The 25,248-nt window shown below is 53.7% G+C and overlaps 1 protein-coding gene across 1 annotated transcript; it reads left to right on the forward strand.

The window, feature by feature from the left end:
- The first annotated feature begins 2,975 nt into the window (after positions 1-2,975).
- On the forward strand, positions 2,976-24,090 carry FBXL20 (F-box and leucine rich repeat protein 20). The gene is made up of 14 exons (XM_057417034.1): positions 2,976-3,096; positions 8,269-8,323; positions 10,463-10,537; positions 12,774-12,868; positions 14,242-14,310; positions 14,469-14,564; positions 15,604-15,730; positions 17,557-17,631; positions 19,141-19,271; positions 20,769-20,829; positions 21,176-21,220; positions 22,333-22,389; positions 22,876-23,088; positions 23,802-24,090. The coding sequence occupies exons 1-14, from the start codon at positions 3,035-3,037 to the stop codon at positions 23,907-23,909; spliced, it is 1,269 nt and encodes a 422-aa protein (XP_057273017.1). The 5' UTR covers positions 2,976-3,034; the 3' UTR covers positions 23,910-24,090.
- Positions 24,091-25,248: the final 1,158 nt, after the last annotated feature.

A 25,248-nucleotide genomic window follows, 5' to 3' on the forward strand; every position in this document is an offset into this window, starting at 1 on the left:
TTGCATGTATGATGAGTACAGTCCCTATGTAGGTGTTTCTGGTGCAGGGACACTCATAATTACACACTCACCCACTGCGCGCTCAGCTCCAAGGTGCTGTCGGCTGCATCCTGCGTGGATGTCATGCAGATGACCCACTTTGGGTGCTGTGCCCTGTAATGAGGGCCTGACGTGACCAGGCCCTGACCAGCAGCTCCAGTGTTCCCAGCAGATAAACCTCTTCCTTATCCACGCTGGGGCCACCAACAGGGATTTACTGTGAGGGTGCTGGGAAGCTGGGGCTGCCCCATCCCTGGCAGTGCTCAAGGGCAGGTTGGACATAGGGGCTTGGAGCATCCTGCTCTATGGAGGGTGTCCTTACCCATGGCAGGGGTTGAAGCTGGGGGAGCTCTGAGGTCCCTTCCTACCCAAACCAGGCTGGGATCCTGTATGTTTTTCTGTATCCTGTTGAGAATGACACCTGGTAGTAAAGGATGTTAAGGGCCATGGTAGGAAAAGCATACTTAGGTCAGCTAGCTTCTGTCCCTAGAAGTAATTCCAAAAGCCTGGAAGTCTCAAGCAGCCTCTACCATTGTTTTCAGTCTGGTTTTGTTCTTATATGGCCCTGCTAAGGAGTCCCAGTGTCACGGGTGTATTCACCTCTCCCCACTGCCATGGCTTACCAATACACCCCAGTGCTGAAGCTGCTGGTGCTGGGCACATGCTGTGCTGGAGCCTCCCTGATGCACAGTCTCCATTAACAACAGGCAGTGACTGCTGCCTGCATTCACACAGGCACATCTGAATTCAGACAAAGCCTTGTTGCCAGTACAGATGAAACAGAACAGGCTGGCTGCTTCTGGAATCTCTATTTTAATCCTTCCTGCCCCTCGCCTGGTCTCTTCCAGGCTGGTTCCTTTTCGGAAGTCTCCTGCTGCTGTCTGATTTGCTCCTTTTAATTTTCCTTCTCCTTTTCTTGTTGAAGGGGTGGAGGATGCTGGGTCAAATGTAAGGTTCTGGCCTGGACAGTAATGGGAAAGAGCAGAGATCTGCCTGGTCCCTCTTGTGCTGGTGACTGGGGGAATGAAAATCATCGTCTCGTTTTCCCATGAGTAATTCCTCTGTGTTTCTCCTTCATTAGAACTCTCTGCAGAATTCCCTTCATTTCCCAGCTGATCGACTGAGCCATCTAATGGGATAGAGCAGGAGTCCTGCATCCAGCCCTGGGGCAGCAGCATGAGAGGGATGTGGAGCTGCTGGAGCACGGCCAGAGGAGGCCATGGGGATGCTGCGAGGGCTGGAGCAGCTCTGCTCTGGAGCCAGGCTGGGAGAGCTGGGCTGGGGCAGCCTGGAGAAGAGAAGGCTCCTGAAGGGGAGACCTGAGAGCAGCTCCAGTGCCTGAAGGGGCTGCAGGAAACCTGGAGAGGGGCTTGGGACAAGGGATGTAGGGACAGGAGCCGCTGCGATCTCTCCTGACCCACTGTGGCTCTCAGCAGTTGGTAGCAGTTGTCACTGAGTCTGAACCAGGTCCTGGGCTCGAGGAGCTGCTCTTGTGCCCGAGTCCGGATGGAGCAGACTTCCTGGAATCTGTGTGACTGGGGCAATGGCAAAACCCCCATTTCATCATCTGCCTGTCTGTGAACCCATTCGGACCCGCTGACTCGCTGAGGTGAGAACAGCATCTGCGGAGGGGGGAGCAGCACTCGTTCGGAGTGACGTGTGAAGGACTAACGCTGGAGAGTTGTATCCCACTTCAGCATCGTGCCTCGGGGTCTTGGGAGGCTTCAAGACCAGCTTTGAAGTTTGATGCCTCCAAAGGCATCGGTTGGAGCATCTTCTCGGCACGATGGTGTTCCTCTGTCGTTTGGTATCACCGAGACTCAAAAGCACGTTGGCTTTCCACACTGAAGGGGGTGTCTCTGGTAGGTGAGGGGCTCAGGTACAGGGTGTTTGCTCTTGCAGAAGCTGCTGTCTCGCCGAGGTCTGGCAAACAGCGCCCTAAGCCAGGTCTTACTTTCCTTTTTTTAACTCTTAATCTGATCCTGTGCCACAGGAGTGACCTGCCTGAGGCTGGCTTTATTTGCTCTGCATGCATACACCTCCATTCATTCAGAGCACTGCATCAAGCCATTAGAATCAGCTTTCCCAGGCTGGGATTTCAGCAGTTTTTAGCAGGTTTGTGGCTCAGGAAGATCAGCTTTTAGGTAGAGGTGCAAGAGAAACTTTATTAATGAAATGAAAGCTCCTTCTCATCGTTCCCTGCTTGGCTTTTGGCAGCGTTGAAGGCTTCTGACAGAAGGAGGCATCACTGCTCAGCAGTCTTGGTTCCCAGATCACACTCAGCCTTCCTCCCACAGGCACAAGCGTGTGGAGGTTGGTGGTTGGTTGGGTTTCTCACCATGGCAAGACAATACCGAGTGGTTTAAATCCATGTGGGTGCTTCGCGAGGAGCACACGCGGCACCGCTCTCTGCTCTTCATGGGACTCCTTGGAACGGAGAAGCTTCTCATTCCTTCATCTGCACTGAGGTTATTTCGGAGGGTTCTGAGTCCATTGCAGCTTTGTCACTTGTTGGCCACTGCAGTGATTGCCCCCCCTCTGCACTCCTGATCCAGCTCTGGGGTAACAGCACAAGAGGGACGTGGAGCTGTTGGATGAGGCCAGAGGAGGCCATGGGGATGCTTCAGGGTTGGAGCAGCTCTGCTCTGGAGCCAGGCTGAGAGAGCTGGGCTGGGGCAGCCTGGAGAAGAGAAGGCTCCTGAAGGGGAGACCTGAGAGCAGCTCCAGGGCCTAGAATCTCCATTTGTATTTCATCTCTCAACCCATGGAGCCTTTTGGACCATTTATAATCCATACTGGATGTAATATTCTACCCAAGCATCATCTAATCCAGGAGGTTGAAAGCTTGAGCACAAAGTTTCTCTTTTGAGGGTTGCTGGGGGCAGACGTCTCTCTCAGAATGGCTTTGTTAAGCAGCAGCTTCTTCCCTCAGGTAGGTTTCCTTTCCTTCATGAGAACCCGTGGCTCAATGGCTTGAATTTTGTTTCCTTTACAGATGTTCTCAAACAACGACGAAGCTGTGATCAACAAGAAGCTTCCAAAAGAGCTGCTGCTCCGGTGAGTCCTTTCCCTTCCCCATCATGGAGCCCAGGGGCTGGTACTTTGCTGGTTATGCTCCTAAATCATGAGCTTGGATCAGGTCACTTTAGAAAAGCCATAGACAAGCAGAAGCGGATCAGAGGTCTGCAGCAGTTTATGCTAAATATGATTAGGTTTGGGGTTTTCAGATTGCTGGTTTGTAGATGGAAGAACCCTAGGACTAAAATGCTTAGTGAAAATACATGGTGAGTAGCTGCTGATGTCTAGAACAGGATTCTGCCTCTCAAAGAGTTCAGTGCTAGTAAGAAGTGAATTTCTCTGCTGCAGTTGGGCACGAGCAGACTTTGTCCTGGTCCTCATCCATAGGAGACATAGGGCAGGATGCTCCTGGTGGCAGAGCTCAAGGACCAGGCTTTGAGGGTTTCGGAGGAGAGCTCTGCCTTTCCCTGTGCACACACATCTGCACCTTTCAGTGTCTGCCTTCCCTGGTGCAGGAGCAGTGATGGGGTGTGTGTGGTTGTACCTCAGGCATCACTGTGTGGCATCTGGAGGTAAAGCTGTGTCCACCCGTGCTCGAAGCTGAGGGGCTGGACCAAATAGAATGATTGAAGTAGTGAAGCATCATCAATGGTGAAGGCAATTGCAGGTGGTAGCTTGAAGTATTGACAAGAAACCGTGGTAATGTCAGCACCAAGTGGTGGTAAAATGTGTGGGGAGAGGAGCTCTGCCCTGTGGAGATGCTTTTGTCTTCTGTGTCTTGCTATCACACATCAGCCCAAGCTGCTGTAGACCAGGGCAAGTGTTGAGCAGCGGGAGGAGCACAGGAGAGAGCAGGAGGGTGAGTTTATAAACGTTTAAAGTTCATAAGTGATGGTTTGAGAGTTGGAATTCCCTGTTAGCATATTGTGAAAATGAATTAGTGAGGAGTGACAGTGCAGCCTTTCAGAGAGCAGCCTGGATGCAGTTATCTGCAGGCATCTCCTGTAAATGGGTGTCACTGTCTACAAGACAAAGCCTTGTGTGTTCAAGCAGTGCTGCTGTGCAATGTCTTGTGCCCTGGTTTGTTCGTGCTGCAGATGGCATTGATGTCTCGTGTAGTGTGGCTGCAGAGTGGAAAGCTCTATTGGAGCAAAACGAAGAGTGGGAGGAGAGCAGAGGGGTGAACAGCAGCCTTTGTCCCAGCCCCGAGACACAGACGTGCGGCTCCAGTGGTGCTTTTGTCCGGGAGGCTGGGATGGAGGTGGCAAACGCACTGCAGGCTCTCCTTGCAAAGCTCCTGTCGTGTTCTGTCCTGGTGCTGGTATCGGTGGCGTTTGCCCTGTGTTCCCCAAGAGCAGGACTCTGAACAGAGCCATTTGGGGCTAGGGATCAGTTGATGGCTCCCCAGTCCTTGTCCTCCTACTGCTGTGCCTGCCTCAGCTTTGCCTGCTGCCAGCTGAGCTTGTAGGAGCTTGCACCTTCATCCATCACTGCACCTCTTACACTGACAAAGGAGCCAACCCTTCAGTGCTGCCCCCACCTCCCTGACCCCCAGCACTGAATTCCTGGTCCCTGGCAGCTGTGCCTGTGGTCGTTTCCCCATCCCATCCCTGTTGCCCTGCGCTGGCAGCGATGATGCTCTGGGAAAGGTGCGTTCATTCTTTTGAGGGCTGCTTGCCAGGTGCCTGTTGTGTCTGGAAGCCAAACCCCAGCCGCAGATGTGGATGTTCCGTGGCAGGGGGATCTCTGCTGCTTCCCTGAAGCAGGTTTCCTCCTGCTGTGACGTGGGGCTGCTCAACAGCTTCCCTTGGCAGCAGGAGCTCTCTTTTCCTTGCTGGTTCATGGGCAGGTCAAGCAGTCCTCAGTTCTCTCCTGGCCTAAGCAGCTTTTCCTCTGTGCTGCTGCCTGCCCATCTCCAGCACAGCCATGGGCAGTGCCTTTGCCACCTGACCTTCAAGTTAATTTATTCCTCAGGAGCTCGAGTTCTGCTCAGGACCAGGCAGGAGCAGAGCTCATTGGGGGCGATGAGGTGACAGCAAAGTTGTCCTTTCTCCTCTGCAGAGCAGCCCATTGGTATAAAGTGCAAAATGCAACAGGACTGGTGGGTCACTGGATAATTATAGCAGGCTGAAGGTCTAAGCTAGCTCACCTCCAAGCCCGAAGCAGCCAGGGATGGCATTAGAGTCTTGACCCTAATCCAATTAGAATGGCAGTGGGAAAGTGAGGAGTCCTGGAAAACCCTGAGTGGATTAAGAGGCTGAAGGCTGCAGAATGCCCTGCCTTGCAGTGTGGCTCAGAGCTGAACTGCTCAGGCAGGGGAGTCACTTTGTGGTGAAACAATTCCATCTGCTGCACTTCCACACTTGGGTTTCATTCCTGTTTGGAATGCAATGCTCGGTCTGCCTTCACCTGCGATCACTGTTTGATGGTAGCTCTTGGTGTGGGTTATTACTGTTGGCTCGGAAGAGCAAAAAGACCAGTGTAAGGGAGCAGCAGTCAGCTGGGAACAGAGCACACCCATTGTGCTGGGTGTACGAATCCACATCCCAGCTCTGGGCAGGTTGATGTGTTAAGGCAGAATTGGGGAAACCAATACTCATGGAATGCCAGCCTGGTTTGGGGTGAAGGGACCTTAGAGCTCATCCAGCTCCAACCCCTGCCACGGGCAGGGACCCCTTCCACTGGAGCAGCTTGCTCCAAGCCCCTGTGTCCAACCTGGCCTTGAGCACTGCCAGGGATGGGGCACCCAAACCTTCTCCATTGAACCCATCCCAGTGTCCCACCACCCTCCCAGGGAAGAGCTTCTGCCTAAGAGCTCATCTCCGTCTCCCCTCTGGCAGGTTCAAGCCATTCCCCTTGGCCTGTCCCTGCAGGGGCAGCTCCTTCGAGGAGGCAAAGCTGGTTCAGGGTGGCGTTGGAACTCCTGGCTGGTGTCATCGTGCCTGCAGGATTTAACTGGGTTCCTCCTGCTCTCCCCACTTCACCAAAGGGCTGTAGCTGGAGCCAGCTCTGCAATGCCCAAACCTCGGCGCGGGGCAGCGCCTGCTGCTGCAGGAGTCATTCCTGCAGGCTCCTTGTGCTGAATCACGGGCTCGTGCTCCTGAGCGAGGGCAGGAGCCGTTCGGAACGCACTGACAAATGCTCTCCAGCTCTGCAGAGCCAAAGCCTCCAAAGGGAGCTCCTGGCAGAGCTCGGCACCAGCAGCCTCAGAGGGGAGAAGGGCGAGCGTTGACATCCCTTTTGCTGCGGGGGCAGCCGGGGAAGGGAGGAGCAGGAAGGAGGAAAGCGTTTGGCCAAGACCTCATCAGCCCTATGGAGGCATGAGAGGGTTATTCATAGCCTGGGATTTCCATGGAGAAAGCCATCTTAAGGAAAATATGGAAAGCTTGCGTGGTTCCTGACCCGGCTGCTGTTCCCATGGAGCCTGGGGTGGTGGTTGCTGCCACAATGGGAATCCAGGGGGAAAGGAAGAATTTTCCCTTGCTTCTCCCATTTCCCCAGGCTTTCCTTGTATTGTTGTACATGGGCTTTGTGCTGAATAAATCCTCAGTGCTCGCAGACACGCAGGAGTAAATGACACTGAATGGGAGGGGAAGAGTTGTCCATCAGCAGGGAGTGTGAAACTGCTGCTTGCGTCCAGAAGTGGGTTCCCAAAGCGCTGTTACAGTGAAGTGTGTGTAGCTCTTTTCCAGACCTTTGAAGTGCAAATATCTCATGATGAGATGAGTAAGGAACAGGCGAGAGCTATCTTGAACCAGATGCCTTGAATCTGTGTGTTTGAGTGGTGTAGAAACACAGGAGCACCCGTGGCTGTTGATTCTGCCCTATCCTGGCTGAAGGTTTGGCTGCTAAAGCTATGTGATACCTGTGAGCATCCGTGCTTTGATAATCTGCATTCATCCTCGGGCAGCAGCATCCTTTTCTCTTCCATCAACACTGATGTTGCTGAAGTGTTTTGTATGTACCTGCTGGTCAAGAAAGATTGATCGTGCGATCATCGTGTCGTGACATAGAATGGTCAAAGAATCCCTGACTGGTTTTGGTTGAAGGGACCTTAAAGCTCCTCCAGCTCCAACCCCTGCCACGGGCAGGGACCCCTTCCACTGGAGCAGCTTGCTCCAAGCCCCTGTGTCCAACCTGGCCTTGAACACTGCCAGGGATGGGGCAGCCACAGCTTCTCTGGGCACCCTGTGCCAGCGCCTCAGCACCCTCCCAGGGAAGAGCTTCTGCCTAAGAGCTCCTCTCAGTCTCCCCTCTGGCAGGTTCAAGCCATTCCCCTTGGCCTGTCCCTACATCCCTTGTCCCAGGCCCCTCTCCAGCTTTCCTGCAGCCCCTTCAGGCACTGGAGCTGCTCTCAGGTCTCCCCTTCAGGAGCCTTCTCTTCTCCAGGCTGCCCCAGCCCAGCTCTCTCAGCCTGGCTCCAGAGCAGAGCTGCTCCAGCCCTCGCAGCATCCCCGTGGCCTCCCTCTCGGGACAGCCAGATTTCGGTGCATGGGTTATCCCTTGTTTTTCACACAGCTGTTCCAAGCCCGAGGTGTTGCTAACACAGGGGTAGGAGGAGGATTTTGCTCTGCACCAATGCAGCTCGCAGCCGGGGGATGCGTTCAGCGTTGAGGCGATGTGGTCACTGCTCTGTCATTCCCCTGCCAGGGCACACCCAGGGGCTGGGGCCAACACCCTGGTGTTGCTGCCCTATTTCTTGGGATGAAGGAAGTCCACAATGACACTTTGCAGTGCTACACTGGGCCGTGACATCCGTGCTCTCCTCTCGGGCACATACACCTGAGCCCGTTGAAGGCTCCCTAATGTGAAGAGATCAATGCGGTCGTGTATGGTTTATGGTTATTCAGACAACCTCTCCCTGTGTCAAATAGGAGCCAAACCACCCCAGTGTGAACGTTGTGCCCCGTCCTGACCTAACTGAGCCATTAAGCTACACGATACCCGTGAGCATCTCTTGATAAACAGCCATTCAGTTTGCTGCCAGCAAGCGCTACAAGGTGGGAGATGAATGTTGCCCGGTGCCTCAGTGCCTGTGTCCTGCTTTCACGTGTCAGCTGCTAACCCTGCACTTCTTTTCACAGTTCAGCTTTCAGCTGAATCACAAAGAAGTTTTGCTGTCTCCAGGGCTTTGGTTTGCCCTTTGTTCACCCTGGTTTAATGTGCTTTAAACGCCCGTAACCAAGAAGGGTTCTTCTCTTTCTCTTCCAGGATTTTCTCCTTCCTGGATGTGGTCACTCTGTGTCGCTGTGCTCAAGTGTCCAGGGTAAGAACCTGCCTCCTTGCTGCTGGATGGGAACAGCTGGGTTGGAGTTGGGTGGCCCCGGCCTCCCCTCGCATGTCAGACCACAAGGATTAATGCTGAGGGAGCTTTGTGTCTCTCAGCTATTGTTAACACAGGGCACTGAATAACACCACAATACCAGAAGCTTCTCATATCAGCAGTGAAGGGGGACTCAGAGCTTGAAATCCCTTTGCCAGTGTCCCCTGCATGGTTACTGTGTGGAGCTGGCTCCCTTTTTGCCCAAGAGCCCTCCAGTCAGCCCAGGTTGATGAAAGCACCATCCTTGGAGGAGTCTAAAAAGGCATCTTGTGGGGTTTGCTGGTGATAAATGTCAATGCAAGTGACTTTCCTATAGTCAAAATAAGGATGGAAGTTGAACTGGGTCTGTTTTCCTCAGGCTTGTTTTTTCCTTAAGCAGCTCCAAGTTTTCAGGGCTTCAGCTCCCGAAATCCAGCTTGGATGATCCGCTTGGGAGAACTCCACCTGCAGGACCAGTTACAGGCACCACAGCTCTTTGGATCCTTTATCTTACCAGTGTCTACTGTGGTGCATGGAGGAGGCATCGCTGCAGCCAGGAGTGGGGAGTGGGTTCCCTGCGGAGGGTGTTTGCAGTGGTGTGGTCAGTGGTCAGTGCCCTGGCAGTGCTGAGTGACCCCTCCAGAGCTGAGCAGCCTGGGTTCAAGCTTGAGCTCCGTTATTCAGAGTTCAGAAGAGTGAGAAAGCCTGAGCTTACCCATTTCTGACTGCATTAAACCCCGCTGGGTGATGTCCGGGCGTTGCAGTGACCACCCTGTGCTCTCTGAATAACAGCAGCCTTGCAGTGAGAGCTCTGCCAGCTGAAATCCCCTGCTCCAGCAAAGCAATACGGACCAGAATGGGCTGTCCAAGAGTCTTGCCCATGTCAGGCTGTGCTCCTGTTTCTGTCACTTGCTCCTGTTCTCCCTCCTGCTCACACAATCCCCAGGGCATCAGAGAACGCTGTAGTCATGACGTGACCCAACAGGTATTGTAAAGGACTGAAGTACCTGTGCTAGAGCTCCAAAAGGCTGTGGGTAAAGTTCCCTCCATTACACATTAAAATCTGCAGCCACTGATGCCTTTATTCCCTGCTGGAGCTCTTAACTTTCTCTCATGGTGATAACCAGGTCTTAAACCACATCAGCAATGAGATTGCAAATGCAGAGATGTAATGAATGCTTACAGTTCTGTCTGTACATGGCTTGCACACCAGCTGCTACGTGGTGATGGAGATGCAGCTTAGTGCATGTGATAGATGTAGTCCAAACACATGCAGATGCACATACCCGTTGTCATAATGATGGGTTCTGTGTTGACAACCCTTTTTTGATTCATTAAGGGCAGAATTGGTGACTTTCAGTTCCTGGTTCTCATTTCTAGCATGAGCCACGTGAGATTTTGGGTGGCTGTTTAAACAAACCAAAGCAACCCCATAAGGCAGGGGCTGTAAGCCCCGGGTGCAGGGCTTTGGGGTCAGAGCTGGCTGTGTTGGCTGGATGGCTTACAAAGCTCTGAATTCCCCATCTGTGGAATGGGGCACCAAGTGCACCAAGCTGTGGAAGTGCTTGGAACACCTCTTTCTGCTGGAGGCAAGAGAGGTGTGAGAGGAGGCGACAGCTTCACCCATCACCGTGGGACCTGGTCACCAAGTCCCCCATCCCAGCACCACCACCCCTTCTGCACCCTCAGCCTGGCTTCATTTCTCTTGGCACTGTAGGTACCCGGTATAGGGTTTCCCCATGTCCTGGTATCCTTCGTGTTCACACTGACCCCACTATAGCATCCCCTGAAGGCTTTGGTTTAGGTGCATTAGAGGGGATTAAATTGCATCCAGGACCATGAAGATGCTGCAGCACTGCCTCCTGACCTGCCTCAGCATCTTCACCTTGTGTGGGAGCACAGGGGCTGGGGCACCATGGGCTTGGAAGAGTGTGCCCCATAGTGAGGGGGACTGTTGTCCGAGCAAGAGCTGCTCTAGTGACCTGTTGCTTTTACACCTGAGCCCCAGTGTTGGTTCTGAAAGGAACAACCTGTAACTGGGTCCCCACTGGCATCTTTTTTCCCTATTAACAACACATTTACCTTTCTTTTCCCCCAATAAAGGCATGGAATGTTCTGGCCCTGGATGGCAGCAACTGGCAGCGAATTGACCTGTTTGATTTCCAGAGGGATATTGAGGTATAATTAAGTGACATACAAACCCCTTTTTCTTGTTTAATATGTAATTACAGCCCAGAATGGATTCATACTCCCAACGTAGCCCCCGTTGCCTTTCCCGGAGAGAGAAATCATTCATTTCAGTTCTCCTTAGCTTCAGGGAGACTTTAAAGCCTTGGCAATGCATTCAGCCTTTGAAGACGGATGGGATTCTGTGTCTGTATCGTGACTTAAAGGTGGTAATAGAAGGGAAGTGGTTCTGTGTGTGCTCTGAGACCAGAAATAAGGAGAACGGTGCCATTCTGGTGCAGAGCTACTGCTCCTGTAGGGCAGAATGGAGGCTACTTTTCACTTGGGTGTTAACAGAGCCCTGGCTTAGACCATTAACACTGAATACCTCTTGAAACATGGCCTGGATGTCTCTGTCCTGGCTTAGCTTTATATCAGACACTGATATATGACATATATTGATATATGAAAGTGTTTTTGGGGGGGGGGATAAGGGCAAAATAGTTCCTAAGAGATGCAGCTTTGGAAAGGCTTCGTTGTAGCTGTTCCAAGGCTGTAAGATGGGGGTTACTCAGCACTGATGGGAATGGATGCTGCTGTGCTGGTCTTCGAGTGGAGCTTGCATTGGTTAGGAAAAGGGAATGTTCTGTCCTCTTTGTATGACAGATTGGAGCAGGGAAATAAGGAGCAGATTGTTTTAACTCATAACAGAGGCTCAAGAGTCTCACCCATGGGAGCTGGTGGGAAACACACGTGTTATTTGAGGAGGAAATGGTGAAATTCATCTCCTGCTGCTGTGTCTGAGCAGCTCGGACCCCCTGCTGAAGGAGGAGGTCTGTGGTGCTGCACCTACAGGGGCTGAGTGGCCTGAGGCTTCTGGGAGGAAGGAAATGGGGTGATTTGCTTGCTAATGAACCCTTGGAAGTTCTGGCTTTCCTTCCATGGAGGCAGAGCAGAGTTACAGAATCCTAGAATCATAGAACAGTTCGGGTTGGAAAGGACCTTAAGATCATGCAGTTCCAACCCCCTGCCATGGGCAGGGACACCTCACACTGAACCATGGCACCCAAGGCCTTGTCCAACCTGGCCTTGAACACTGCCAGGGATGGAGCATTCACAACCTCCCTGGGCAGCCCATTCCAGTGCCTCAGCACCCTCACAGCAAAGAATTTCCTCCTTGGATCCAGGCTGGAAGCATCTGAATCCCCTCATCCAAGCCTGTGAATTCCAAAGCCTGCCAGAGGAGCTGCAGAACCACACAGCCTGGGGCAGGTTTTCCTGCCCTTCCACGTGGAGGAGCAGGCTGAGCCTCAGCCCTCAGCCAGGGCAGTGCTTCCACAGCGCACTACAGCCAGATGGCACCAGAACCTCATCCAGAGCTCTCACTGAACTCATTCCTCTGTTGATCATGGGGTTATGATGCTTGATCAGTTTTTGGACTGGAGAAAGATTATAGAAGACTCTCATCACTGGTATGAGGTCTTAAATGCCAGCTGATACTTGAAGAACCAAGGGATGTTCGTGCTCTGCGGTGAACAACCATGTAGACAAGGGGAGGAGGTGTCTGAATCTCTGCACACTGATACCAGTAGTCTCTCAATGGTTTTGGGGGCTTGGAGCAAGCTGCTCTAGTGGAAGGTGGCTCTGCCTGTAGCAGGGGTTGGAACTGGATGAGCTTTAAGGTGCCTTCCAACCCAAACCAGTGTGTGGCTATGTGTGTGATTCATTCACAGTGAGCAGTAGCCAGCTCAATGCCAGCCTCTCTCCAGAGATGCTCAGTGGTGTCTTTGGAGGCTCCCAGTGATACAGATCTCTTGAACACAGATGTTTGAATCCCTTTTTCTCTGAGAAGAAGACTCCTGGCCTGGTTCTGCCTCATGCCTCTCTTGAATAGGGCTCATTATAGGCAGTTATAGTGTATGGACTGGGCTTATTTGCAAGCCTTACTGCCCTGTTGTAGCCAGGGCACTGCTGCTGTCACCTATGGATGCCCAGGAGCTCTGAACTGGAGGAAGCTCCTCAGTCATCAGCCTGCGTGCCTTTAGGTGGTTGGTCCTTCCCTCTCCATCTTCAGAAGCTGAATAACTCCCCCTCTCCCTGCCCCACATCCTTATCCCGGCCCCTGTGTTTGTGAGCCCCGCTTTCCCCTCGAGCACCAACCTTGTCGGCGCGCAGCATCGGGGGCTCAGCGTGGGGCTGCTGGGGGGGGGGGGTGTGTCTCATTGCACTGCTTTGTGTGTCCCAACAGGGCCGGGTGGTTGAGAACATCTCCAAGAGATGCGGGGGTTTCCTGCGGAAGCTCAGCCTGCGCGGCTGCCTGGGAGTGGGAGACAACGCGCTGAGGTAGCGGGCGGGCTTCTTCCTGCTCTTAAAGGTGATGGGAAGGGGGACCCCATCTCTGCAGGGGGTCCGAGGGATGCTTTGGACCTGAGCTCGGCGTGGCACGCACAGAAACACGCAGACTGGGAGGGTAAAAGGATGTCTCCTTCAGAGCTTGGGCACCTGAGAAGGAGAAAAAAGGTGTGTAATTGCTAAGCACTTCTATTCTATACCTCCCAAAGTATAAAGGTGGTGACCACATTGGGAGCATGAGCCAGATCAGTTTCATGATCAATGATTCCAAGTCATTACCATAAAGTCCAATGAGACAAAAACCTTAGCCCGAGCCCCACACTTGAAAAACACCAATACAGCAAAGTAAGGTACAATATACTGAAACTGTGAGATCAAGAGGAGCAACCTTGAGAGCCCATAAATCAGCACTGTGACGAGTCACTATTAATCCTTTCAGATCTGTCGTTGTCTCAACCCCTCGTGCCCCACGTTGGGCACCAAAAGAACTGTCGTGGTTTAAACCCTAGCCAGACAGCTTGTTCACTCACTCCCAGTGAGTGGTGCTGGGGGGGCCCCCCCCCAAGGGCTCTCCCCTTCCCCGCTCCCATGAGGGATGGGGAGGAGGATCGAACAAGTGCAACTCCCAGGGGTTGAGACAAGAGCAGTGCAGCAACCAGTGTACAACACAAATCACTGCTACCACCACCGACAGCAGTGATAAGAGAAAATAACAAGGGAAGAGAATGAGTCCCATCTGGAAGCCCCTGTCCTTCCAGGTCACCCCCAGTTACCCCCCACCACAGCATGACGTGCTGTGGTATGGAATACCTCCTTGGCTAGCCTGGGTCAGGCACCCTGTCTCTGCTTCCTCCTGGCTTCCCCTCCTCCCTGGTAGAGGATGAACCTCACAAAGTCCTTGCTCAGGGTAAACACCACTGAGCAACAACCAAAACCATCGGTATCAGCAGCACTGTTCCCAGGCTGGAAGCCAAAACCCAGCACTGCACCAGCTACCACGAAGGAGAAACATGAGTGCTACTGCTGAACCCAGGACATAGCCATGGAGAGCAGGAACACAGCAGCCCCTTGAACGTGTCATTTAGGGCTGAAGCCTTCCCAACGCTCATTTCTCATGGAAGCCTTTTGAATTTGTCATGGTTTAGCTTCACACAGTAACCGTTTTTCCCAGTGCTCGGTGCTGCTGCTGCACGAGCTGGCACCGAGTTACTGGAGATGCCAAGGCCAGGCGTGGGGCCGCATCCGTTCTGTCCGTTGTACGTTCGCTGACGTTGAGACGTGTCAGCGAGCTGTACCTGCATTCCCATTGAAGCAAGGGCTGTAAAACTGCCTGAAACCCACTCTTCTCCCTTCCTTTCCTCAAGAACATTTGCCCAGAACTGCAGGAACATCGAAGTCCTGAACCTGAACGGCTGCACCAAGATCACCGACGCGTGAGTGAAACTCCTTCCTCTCTTTGCATCCCCTTTTCCATGGGTTCTCCAGCCCTGTTTTAAGGGAAGGCCGGTGGGAGGTGATAGGATGCATGTGGTGAGCTCTGTGTGTGTGTGTGGCTCTGGGGCCTGAGCGTGTCCCATCTGGTCTCTTGCAGGACGTGTACCAGCCTCAGCAAGTTCTGCTCTAAACTCAGGCACCTTGACTTGGCTTCCTGCACTTCCATAACCAACCTGTCCCTGAAAGCACTCAGGTAGGGGTCAACAGCATTGACTCTTGCTGCTGGGTGGCAGAGCCACCGTTGCCTGTGTCTTGTGTGCCTTGGAGGAGGCTGACGCAGGCTGAGGTGTAGCTGTGATGTAGAGCTCAGGTGTTCACCAGCAGAGCCCAGCGTTCACCTTGTGCCTCCTGCTTTGCTGAGACAGAGGAGGAGGACTCAGCAAACCTGCCCTCAGCCTTGTTTGTATCCATCCCGATGGCCATGAGCAGCAGAAGGAAGGGCTGTGCTCCGTTAAAGCCTTTGGGGTCTTTTTGAGTCCCTTCTGAAGGGCTCGTTCTGCAGCTCCTTCACTCCAAGTGTGCCATTGCTGCTTAGAGGTTGTTTAGAGAGCCAGAGGATGAGCACCAGCATGTGGCTGCCTTGGTGAGCTGCTTAGGAGACACAGAACTGCTTCAGTCTGCTCAGTGGAAGGGCCAAGTAATGTAGGGAAGGGACAGACAGGCATCAGTGGGAAGATACTGGGATGGGAAGAGAGGCAGGAAAACCCCACTGAAGGTAGCAATAGAGGCCAAGCTATTAAAAAATAATACTTATAAATTCAATATAAATAACGTAATACATTAAGATTTATTAATAAGAGAATAAAAGAAAATACAGGGAAGTTGTATCACAGGAAAAAAAACACTAGAGAGTGAACGTGGACACCAGAAGAAAACAGATCGGGAAGAGCAAGTGAATGGTTCCATTCTTTCCGAGCCTGTTTTTCCCTTCCCTTGGGCATCTTCCTCCTCATCCCTGTTTTCCCAAGGCCACATCTGTGCTGCAGCTCTCTCAGGTGGATGGTGGCACGTTCCTGCTTACAAATTGGGTGTTACTCCTCCTGGCAGCTATTTGCAGATGCAGAGTTACACCTGGGCAGAAATGAGCCCTGGTTTGGGTTGCGTTGAGGGTGCTTTGGATCCAGAAACCCACAGTGTGAGTCCTTGTGTAGGAGCTGGGGGGGTCCAGAATGGGATCATGCAGCAGGATTTCTTTCCAAACCAAACTCAAGCTTTTCCTTTCCCTCCCAAAGCGAGGGCTGCCCATTGCTGGAACAGCTGAACATCTCCTGGTGTGACCAAGTGACCAAGGATGGCATCCAGGCCCTGGTGAGAGGCTGCGGAGGACTCAAAGCCCTGTTCCTGAAGGGCTGCACACAGGTACTGCCCTAGAGAGTGAATAACAGCTCCCTTCTGCTCTCAACAACCCTTCTGCTCTCCCTGGAAGCGTGGGGATGAAGGAGCTGGGGCTTTCCCCATTTGCTGGAATGACTCTGTTGGGGGTTAACTGCTTTTATGGAGATTCTTTAAGAGCTCTGAGCTCAGTGTGAGTAATGGGACAGGGAACAAATTGCTGTAGAATCATTCTTCTTTCTTCCCCACTGGTGATACATTGAGGAAACCTTGCTTCCAAAGGAGATAACTTCATTACTGAGGGCTGCACCCATCCGTTTCCGAGGGCTCAGATGTTAGAAAGCGTGCCAGAGCTTTGCTCTGTGCTGGTGATGGGATCTCCTCTGTGTAGCCTTTGGATCCTGTACTTAGTGCAAGTGAATCACTGTGCGTGTGCCTCCTTGCAAAGGCATCTCTGCAGCAGTCAGGAACACGCTGCTGCTGCGAGTACATCGTAGAGCTCTTGAGCTATAACTGTGCTTTGAAGAGGCTGCAGAGACTGGGGCAGACCCTTCCAGCTGAAAGGGGGGTTTTGCCCCCTTGTACTCTCTGTTGCTTTGACTGATTTCCTTTAATCTTGCTTTGCTGTCTCAGCTCCGTGTGTTCAATACTTCCCTGTATTGCAGCTTTACTAAGGAGTTACAAGGAGGAGCATGAGGATGCTCTAAGCCTGGAGCAGCTCTGCTCTGGAGCCAGGCTGAGAGAGCTGGGCTGGGGCAGCCTGGAGAAGAGAAGGCTCCTGAAGGGGAGACCTGAGAGCAGCTCCAGTGCCTGAAGGGGCTGCAGGAAAGCTGGAGAGGGGCTTGGGACAGGCCAAGGAGGACGTGGGCTGGGGTCTTTTCAGTGCAGGCTGATGTGCAAGAAAAGAGCAAACACGTATCTGAGGATCTTGTCCTTGAAAAAGGAGGGTACATCCGAGCCTGCAGGACTTGAAACCGTGACCCAGAGACTCCCAAGGGTTTAAGAGCCTCAAGGCACACTTGGAAATGATTTCTGATTACCTCCCCATTGCCTTGGATCTGGGGTTAGGGCTTCCTTAAGCCCGAGTCCATCAGTGCCCTTTTCCTCTGCTGCGTGTAGGTAAGGTTCTGATGGTACAAAAAGCCTATTTTGCCCCGTTTCTGGTCACCAAAAATCCTGCAAGCTGCTGCTAAGCAAAGCAATACCACACTGCTGATGGGCACAAAGCGCTCGTAGCCAGGGCAGCCCAGCTGGAAGGGCTGGAGTCAGTGGTTCTTCCAAACGGATGCTGCTGTTGGGGTTTTAATCCATGAGCTGGGTTTACATCACCTTATAATATATATATATAATACATGATGTGGCTGTAAAAATGACTTGATTAAAGGTACAATCTCAGGCTCTTCTGAGGATTCAGGTCACAGGAACAGCTTGAGTTTCTAGTATTTATGGAGTGGTGAGTAATATTGATGGCAATACATCCTTGTTATCAATTACTTACCATCTGCTCTTAGAGATTTAGGAACAGCAGCTTTGTTTTTATCAGCAGGAAGCAACCTGGGCATGTTTGTGCTCCTCACATCAAAGTAAGGCTCTCTCTGGGTCCCTCTGTTGCAGTATAAAGGTGGTGGCTAGGGAAGCGTTTCCTTCATCCCTGATTTCACTGCTGGCTATGTTACATCTGTGTTTGATCAGTAACTTAGTGCTGGGGGTCTCTGAACCCTGCTCCTGAGGTGCTTAAAAACCAAAAGCCATGGAGGGGGGGGTCTGGAGGCAGCAGTGCCCTGCCCTTCTGCCCCATGGGTATCCAAACCATAGATGCTTTATTATCGCTTCTCTGATTCCTTCCTTTCCAGCTCGAGGACGAAGCTCTGAAGTACATTGGTGCCCATTGTCCTGAACTGGTCACTTTAAACCTTCAGACATGCTTAGTAAGTAATGCCCCCTGTGATGTCCCCACGCAGCCCCAGCGTTGTGCTGGTAGAGGCCATCTCTAAGCAGAACCCTGCAGAACGTGCTCCATCCCAGGAGCAGCAGCACCAGTGCAAGGCAGGGAATTTAAGAGGTTTTGAAAACCAAGGGATGAAACCCAGCTTCTTGGGAGCATTCAGCAACGTTGCCTAAGCCCCCAGAGCGGTGTCACAGCCAGCACTGCCTTTGTCACGCTTGTTTTGTCTCTTTGCCCTGCCTCATTTGCAGGAGGAGCAAGAAAAAATCCTTTCCATTGGCCTGGAGTGCTTGGATGCTGCTCTGGGCCCACGGCTCCTCGGGCCTCTTCATAAAGCACAACCAAGAAGTGCCCTTTCCCTGCCCCAAAGGGCTCTTGGGCAGTGCCAAAAATGTCTGTTTCTGCCAAAAATGTCTATTTCTGCCAAAAAAAGAACCTGGAATGGGCTCTTTGCACACACAGACTGCAGCCAGGGCGATGCAGGCGGTAACTGGGCAGGCTCTGCCTTTGCCATGCAAGTGAGCAGAGCCTTTGGGGGGGATGCAGGGCTGTTCTTGCCCTGTTGAAGGAGCAGCTTTAGCAGTTACGAGACTGGTGCCCATCCCTGAGACTGGGGCTGAGCTGTTAGCAAGTTCCAGACCTGTGTCTGGGATCTTGGGAAGGGGCAAATGGGAAGAAAGGAGGAGAAAACTGATGAGGTTCTTGAAAACACCAAGTTCTGCTCAGTTTCTACTTCTCCTCACTCCAGAGCTTGGGTTTACCAGCCCACAGACCTGCTGTTAAAAGAAGCAATGCTAGTCCCCAAAGTTGGTGTTTTCCTATGGGAATTGGGGCTGGCTGCCTCTGAAAGCCCAGGGAGGTTTAACCTGGTCCTCAGCATGCACAGCCTCTGCCCCCCGTTACCCCTTTTCCCTTATCCCACTGCCTGTGCCGCTCTCCTGCCCCCCAGACTCCCAGCCCCACACAAGGAAGAGCACATCTGGAGCAGATCTGTGCCCTGTTGCCATCCCATTGCAGAGCACAGGGGGCTGGATGGACCCTGTGGGCCTGGGGATGCTGCAGGTCGATGGAGCCGCTGTGCCGCAGTGGAATTGAATGGGATTTTGGCTGTAAGCCTGTCTCTTCCAGCTCAGGTTCTGGTCCCAAAGCGCTGAAGTGTAGTTTTATGAGGCTCTGAAAACAACCTGTAGCTCCTTTTGGGGGTAACTCTGCCTGTGGGGTGAGTCTGGACCCGCTGTTACCTTGCCTCTCCTTCCACTCGGAAACACTTCCATGCGTGTGGAATCACTTCCCCAGTGCTCACAAGTCACTTCCAGCGTGGCTTACCCTGCGTCAGCTGCCCCAGTGAAAGAGCTGCATGCATTTTGGGGTTGAAAGGAGCATAACTCATCCTCGGGGATGGGCCTGGTTGGAAGCAGGAGCCCAAGCAGCACCTTTGCACCTCCACCCTACGTTGTTATGGCTTGTGATGTTGTTGTTGTTTTTCTTGTAGCAAATAACAGATGATGGTCTCATTACAATATGCAGAGGATGCCACAAGTTGCAATCCTTGTGTGCTTCAGGCTGCTCTAACATTACAGATGCCATCCTGAACGCCCTGGGACAGAACTGCCCAAGGCTTAGGTGAGTTTGCAGCACGGGGTTACCCCAGCTCCGGCCACCCTGGTGACGTGCTCATGACACTGAAATCCTCTCTAAAAGGGCTCTTTTGCTCACTGAGCTTTCTCCAGGTGTTTGCTATGGGAGGAGGGGGGGATCATGGATGTACCCAAACCCCTCCTGTGAGTAAAGCAGTGCCATGCTGATGCATGCTCCAATAGCAGCAGGGTCCTGCACCGTGGTGCTTTTGTTCCCTGATGGAAAGCAGCTGAGGTGAGGTGACTGTTGGACTGGGACTGCACCGTTTCCTCCTGCCCCGTGTGATGGGAACAGCTTGTTCAGGATGGTTTGGATGGTTTCAGATGGAATCCGTGCTTCACAGAGCAGGGGCTCCCAGCAGCAGCTCTGCTTCCTCCTGGGTTATCTTTTTAGAGTCTCTTTCTGTCAGGACCAGTTTCTGCAGGAGGACTTCACTGTAATGCAGCAAATGCCCAGGTGCAGAAAGAAGAGAGAGTTTTATTCTCTTGCCACCCCTAAGAGCTGAGTGGCTGCATTAAATGGCACAAAATAGGTGTCTTCCAGGGGAAGCAAAGGCACCCCTGTGTTCTGTGCTAGCCCATTTAAAGCAGTACGGGTACAAATGCATGGAAACCAGTGTCAAAAAGAGGCAGGTAAAGCATCATTTCAGTTCCAGATGGTTTCTGTGTTCCTGTTCAGCTGCAGCTTTCCAGTGGTAAGCTCCATAGGGTAAAATCCAGACCGCACTGTAGGAAAGTTGGCTGCTTTTCCTGTAGAGGTGGGTAAATGTGGTACCACTGTGAAGGAAGGCTCAGCAGTGTCTGCCAGCAAGCTGATCTCTTGTCACAGCAGCAAATGGTTCACCTCTTAAGACTTCAGGCTCCTCCGTCATGGCATCAAATACTTGTTCTGCAGGGCTCATCTCTCAGGTGGTTGTGGTTTCCACCACCTCTTGTTGTGGTTTCCACCACCTCTTGTTGTGGTTTACACCACCTCTTGTTGTGGTTTACAGCCTTGCCATGGTGAGATCCCCCCTTTGGGAATGGCTTTAACCTGACGGAGGGGAGCTCTTAGGCAGAAGCTCTTCCCTGTGAGGGTGCTGAGGCGCTGGCACAGGGTGCCCAGAGAAGCTGTGGCTGCCCCATCCCTGGCAGTGTTCAAGGACACAGGGGCTTGGAGCAAGCTGCTCTATGGAAGGGGTCCCTGCCCGTGGCAGGGGTTGGAGCTGGATGGGCTTTAAGGTCCCTTCATCCCAACCCACTCTGGGGTTCTGTGGTCTCCCACGTCAGTCCTCCCTGCCTTGGCGTTCCCTTGGAGCCTGACTCTGTTCTCTCCCCCTCCACACCTCGGGTATGGAGGGTGGCTGCTCTGTGCCCATTCATCCTCTCAGGGAGCAGAGCCTGCACGGGGTCAGAACATCCCTGGGGTGCTGGAAGCTTGTGCTGAAGCGCTCTGCAAAGCCAAGTGAGTGCACCGTGGTGACTGTCAGCTCTTTCCATGCAGAATATTAGAAGTTGCAAGGTGTTCCCAGCTAACAGATGTGGGCTTCACCACCCTCGCTAGGGTAAGTGCTGCTTCCCCGGGCTCTGGCCTTGCTTTTCGTGCTGGATGGGGACAACCCATGGCTTTCCCTTGGCTTCGCCGTTGCCCTGAGCCACGCATCCCATAGGCAATGGGAAACACTTGGAGGTGGAAACCTCACTGTTTGCTTTGCTGGGCTGTGCACAAGCGACCCTAAATGTAACCGCCCTTATGTGCTAGGGCTGGAACACCCCTGTGCCTTTACGTGGTCCTTTACTGGGTGCTGGGCATAGAGAAGCAGCACTCACGGGGAGGACCTTGCGGGTCGAAGAGCTGTGTTACCGGGGTTGTGTTGTGTTACCATTCCCTGCTCTTCTCTTTGTTCCTAGAACTGCCACGAGCTTGAGAAGATGGACCTGGAAGAGTGCGTCCAGGTAGGAGCTGCCACCCTTGGCTCTTCCTCCTTTAGCACGGCCAGTGGGGCAAGAGGGGGACAGAGCAGGAGGTGGGCTCCAAAGGAGGACTGGATTTCAGATCCTGAGCAGGAAAGCTGGGTGTATTCAGGATAAGACAGTGTTGGTTGGGGGGATTGAGCCTTTGTTCGTATCTCAGTATCAAATTTCATTATCAATATCAAGTAATAACCAAACCAGCACTTGACTAGTGATAGGGGTGATAGAAGTGTGACCCTCGCCACGAGATGAAGCCCCATAGCAAGGTCTTTATGCACAAGGCAAGAGCAGGTTTGTGCTCCGTGTGCTGCTGGGAATAATGGAAGTTCCCTCCGTGTGGAAAGGATGTTCCAGAGGACATGGCAAGGGCTCGGAATGGAACGGGGCTGCCCATGCTCCCGAGGCAATGGGATGGCATGGGGTGACATCCCTATCCCTGCCTCCTGTGCTGCAGTCGTCCCTCATAGTGGCCGTGGGGCACATGTAGGGCACGTGCCATAAGCAGATAACTGCTTCCAGGGAGGGCTGGCAGGGAAAAGAGCTGCATTTCCTCAAGGTCCCACTGAAAGCCTCTGCCCCTGAGGGTGGCTGTGCAATGGATCCTGTGGTCCAGGCAGCGGGGATTGCTTCCTGCCATGGGAACAGCAGGAGCCCAGGATCCCGGCCTTCCCGATGCACGCAGGGCAGGAACTGAGGCCATCACAGGGGGAAGTGGCACTGGTCCAGGCAGGAGCTGCTTCAAAGTGAACCCGGGAAAGGAAGAACTGGGCTCTGAGCAAAGGCATCGCAGGCAGTTCCCCTCCCGGGCTCGCATCCTCTCTCCCTGAGGGATAAAGGGGAGCAATGGGGCAGTGCACCAGAGCCCTTGGAATGGGATGGAGCTCTGCTCACTTGCTTCACGTGAGCTTATTCCAGCTTATTCAGGAAAACCTGAGGTGATTGCTGGAAGGGAGGGGGAAGAGCCTGGAATTGGGGCTCAGGACGGGGGAGCTCTGCCATGGATGAGGCCAGCTTTGCAGTGTTCCTCTCACAGGACGGGAGAAGGCCTTGAGCAAAGCACCCAGCCTGAAAAGGGCTTTTTCCCTCTCTTCCAGATAACAGACAGCACACTAATCCAGCTTTCCATACACTGTCCACGGCTTCAGGTTCTGGTGAGTGTTCCAAGGGAGACTTCCAGCGTTTCCTGTGCTACAAACAGGGGGATTTGAAGGGCAGCCTGTGGGGATTTGTCTCTTTGCCTTCATGGATGTGCTGTGAAGGCTTTGGAAGAGTTCAGCTGGAAACTTGACCCAGAGAACCTCTTGTTCCCTCCTCTGCATCCATAGGAGAGGAGGCTGCAGGTCTTCCCACCTGTATTATGGAGCTGGGGCCTGGCTCTGGAAAGTGATGCTCCTCTAGGTTGGAATATGTGGGAGTTGAGGCTCAGTCTGCCCTGTGTGATACTGAGGGAGCTGGGCTGGGGCAGCCTGGAGAAGAGAAGGCTCCTGAAGGGGAGACCTGAGAGCAGCTCCAGTGCCTGAAGGGGCTGCAGGAAAGCTGGAGAGGGGCTTGGGACAAGGGATGTAGGGACAGGACGAGGGGAATGGCTTGAACCTGCAGAGGGGACGTTGGGTTCACCCTGGCTGTGCTCGCTGCAGAGCTTGTCCCACTGCGAGCTCATCACGGACGACGGGATCCGGCACTTGGGCAACGGCGCCTGCGCCCACGACCGCTTGGAAGTGATCGAGCTGGACAACTGCCCCTTGATCACGGACGCCTCCCTGGAGCACCTGAAGAGCTGCCACAGCTTGGAGAGGATAGAGCTGTACGACTGCCAGCAGATCACCCGCGCCGGCATCAAGAGACTCAGGGTGAGGAGCAGGGCTTCGGGGCCAGGAGGGAGGGCTGAGGACCATCAGCTGGTGATGCAGTGGCTGCTGTGCACCCACAGGGCTCGGGTTGGCTCAGAGGGAAGGGGTTGTTGCTGTGTCCACTCGTTTTACAGGTGGCACTGGCTTGCATCGCAGCAGGGGCACCTCCTCTCCACTGCCTCATATCCTCCATGTGGACTGCAGTGCACTGTATTGGCCCTTCCTGTATAACTAACAGGGATAATCCTGTACTAGAGGCAGCTGGCTGCAGGGGCTCAAGTGGGACAGAGCCAGGGTGCTCCTAAAGCACCCCATGTCCCAGTGCTCCCCTCCTCGGTCTGTGTCTCGAGCTGAGAGGGTGCTGAGGCGCTGGCACAGGGTGCCCAGAGAAGCTGTGGCTGCCCCATCCCTGGCAGTGTTCAAGGCCATGGGGCTTGGAGCAAGCTGCTCCAGTGGAAGGGGTTGGAGAACCCAAACCATTCCATGACTATGTCCTGGGTAAGAGGAGCAATGACAGCGCTTTACTCTCTTGGAGGCCATGGCTGTGCACAGTGAGGAGCTGTTCTGCTCCCCACAGCTAGCCCAGGAGTGATGGGGGTAGGAAAGGGCATCACTTGTTTATCCCCTGTAACTCTCTTTGCCAGTAACAGAATGAACTGAAAAGGGGAAAATCACCCTGTCGGTCACCCCCCCTCCTTGTGTTTGCCTTCCAGACCCATTTACCCAACATCAGAGTCCACGCTTACTTCGCTCCTGTGACTCCACCTCCGTCGGTGGGAGGCAGCAGACAGCGCTTCTGCAGATGCTGCATCATCCTATGACAGCGGCCGTGCTCCTCCAGCAAACTGAGTCTTTCAACCCCCTTGTAGAGGCACGGGGGACACCAGGACCTCCGAGGAAAGCGATACCAGTGTCATTTGCAAGGGGCAGTGAGCAGGGCTGTGGTGCCCCTGTAGCCACCCATCCCCATCCATATAGACACCCCTCCCCGTCCCCGCCGCGCTCCAGCGAGCCGCTGAACTCCGCGCTGTGGGAGCTGGAGCTCTCTTGGCTTTCTCTCTAGGTGGATTGGGCTCCTTGGGGAACCATTCCCGCTGGGCCTGCTCAGGTGGGATCGCTGCGGGCAGGAGGGGAGGCTTGCGGTGAGCCCCCGCCTGTCGCTGCTGTGGAAGGTTGGAAGAGGAAACCCTTGGACACGGGGAAGGGGGAGAAGGAGCAGGCTTTAACCCCGTGCCTCTTGTCCAGAGGGGAAACAAAGAAAACAAACCTGAACCCACCCCCCCCCCAAGTCCTTGTGTCCATTCTTCAGCGAGGGGATGAGGCAGCAGCTGCGGGAGGCAGGATTGAGCCCTGCTCCCCTGCTGAGCACCAGGAGCACGCTCGCGGCCAGCGCTCATCTCTTGCGTGTTCCGTAGCATCCTTCTCAGAGGCCTCCCTAGGTCATTGTGATCCAGCTCGAACCCTGGCACATCAGGGCCCGGGGAAGGGGGGGTTCTTCTCCCTGCATCCTGCTTGGGTTCGCTTTGGCACGTTCCTAATTCAGTCACTTTTGGAGGTGCCCCATCCACAAAGGCAGGAATGGGGCTTTCAGCGAGTGCTTCCCACCGTGAGCAGCCTGAGCCTGGAGGGAGCTGCTAGGAGGGTGCCGAAGGACAAGGGAGCTGCCCCCCGCGCAGCCCCTTCTCATCAGTGCTTGGTGGTCCAGATCTGTTCTGCGTTTCAGGTTTTGCTCCCAGTGACAAGGATCTAACTCGTGCTGTAGGGGAGCAAGTTATAACCCTTGCTGCAGTGACCGTAACCCCGGCTCCCTCCTGCTTCCCCTCCAGCCCTTCCTTCATCCCCAAGGAAAAGCCGAGCAGAACCTTTCTGCTTGTTGCCCTGCTCAAGAAACCCCCCCCTCCATGGGAGGAGCAGCCTGAAAACGCACCTCGAGTCATCACCCTCTGTGTGAGCGCTTGTGGGGGGGCTGCTGGTTGTGCCCCTTGCACAGGTAAGTGGTGTGGATGGAAGGGGGGCTTGCTCCGTTGCTCCTCAGCTCCCAGTGTTTGCAGCGGGATGAGCCCGGGTGCTGCCAGTATGGAACATGAACAGGCAGGGGTCTGATGGGTTTCATGGGGCAGAACTCGGCTGTCACAGGTTTGGGGCCGTTGTTGTGCTCCT

Source organism: Pezoporus wallicus, unplaced genomic scaffold (genome assembly GCF_028554395.1).
Source record: "Pezoporus wallicus isolate ANWC-B61680 ecotype Strahan unplaced genomic scaffold, APGP_CSIRO_Pwel_v1 contig_9307, whole genome shotgun sequence".
Classification (NCBI taxonomy): Eukaryota; Metazoa; Chordata; class Aves; order Psittaciformes; family Psittacidae; genus Pezoporus; species Pezoporus wallicus.

What these genes read in the sequence shown, in the direction of transcription:
- FBXL20 (XM_057417034.1), top strand. Translation starts at nt 3,035, where the DNA reads ATGTTCTCAAACAACGACGAAGCTGTGATCAACAAGAAGCTTCCAAAA. An exon ending in TAAACCTTCAGACATGCTTA is followed by an intron (nt 17,632 to 19,140) that starts GTAAGTAATGCC and finishes TTTTTCTTGTAG; the next exon opens with CAAATAACAGATGATGGTCT. An exon ending in GCTTCACCACCCTCGCTAGG is followed by an intron (nt 20,830 to 21,175) that starts GTAAGTGCTGCT and finishes CTTTGTTCCTAG; the next exon opens with AACTGCCACGAGCTTGAGAA.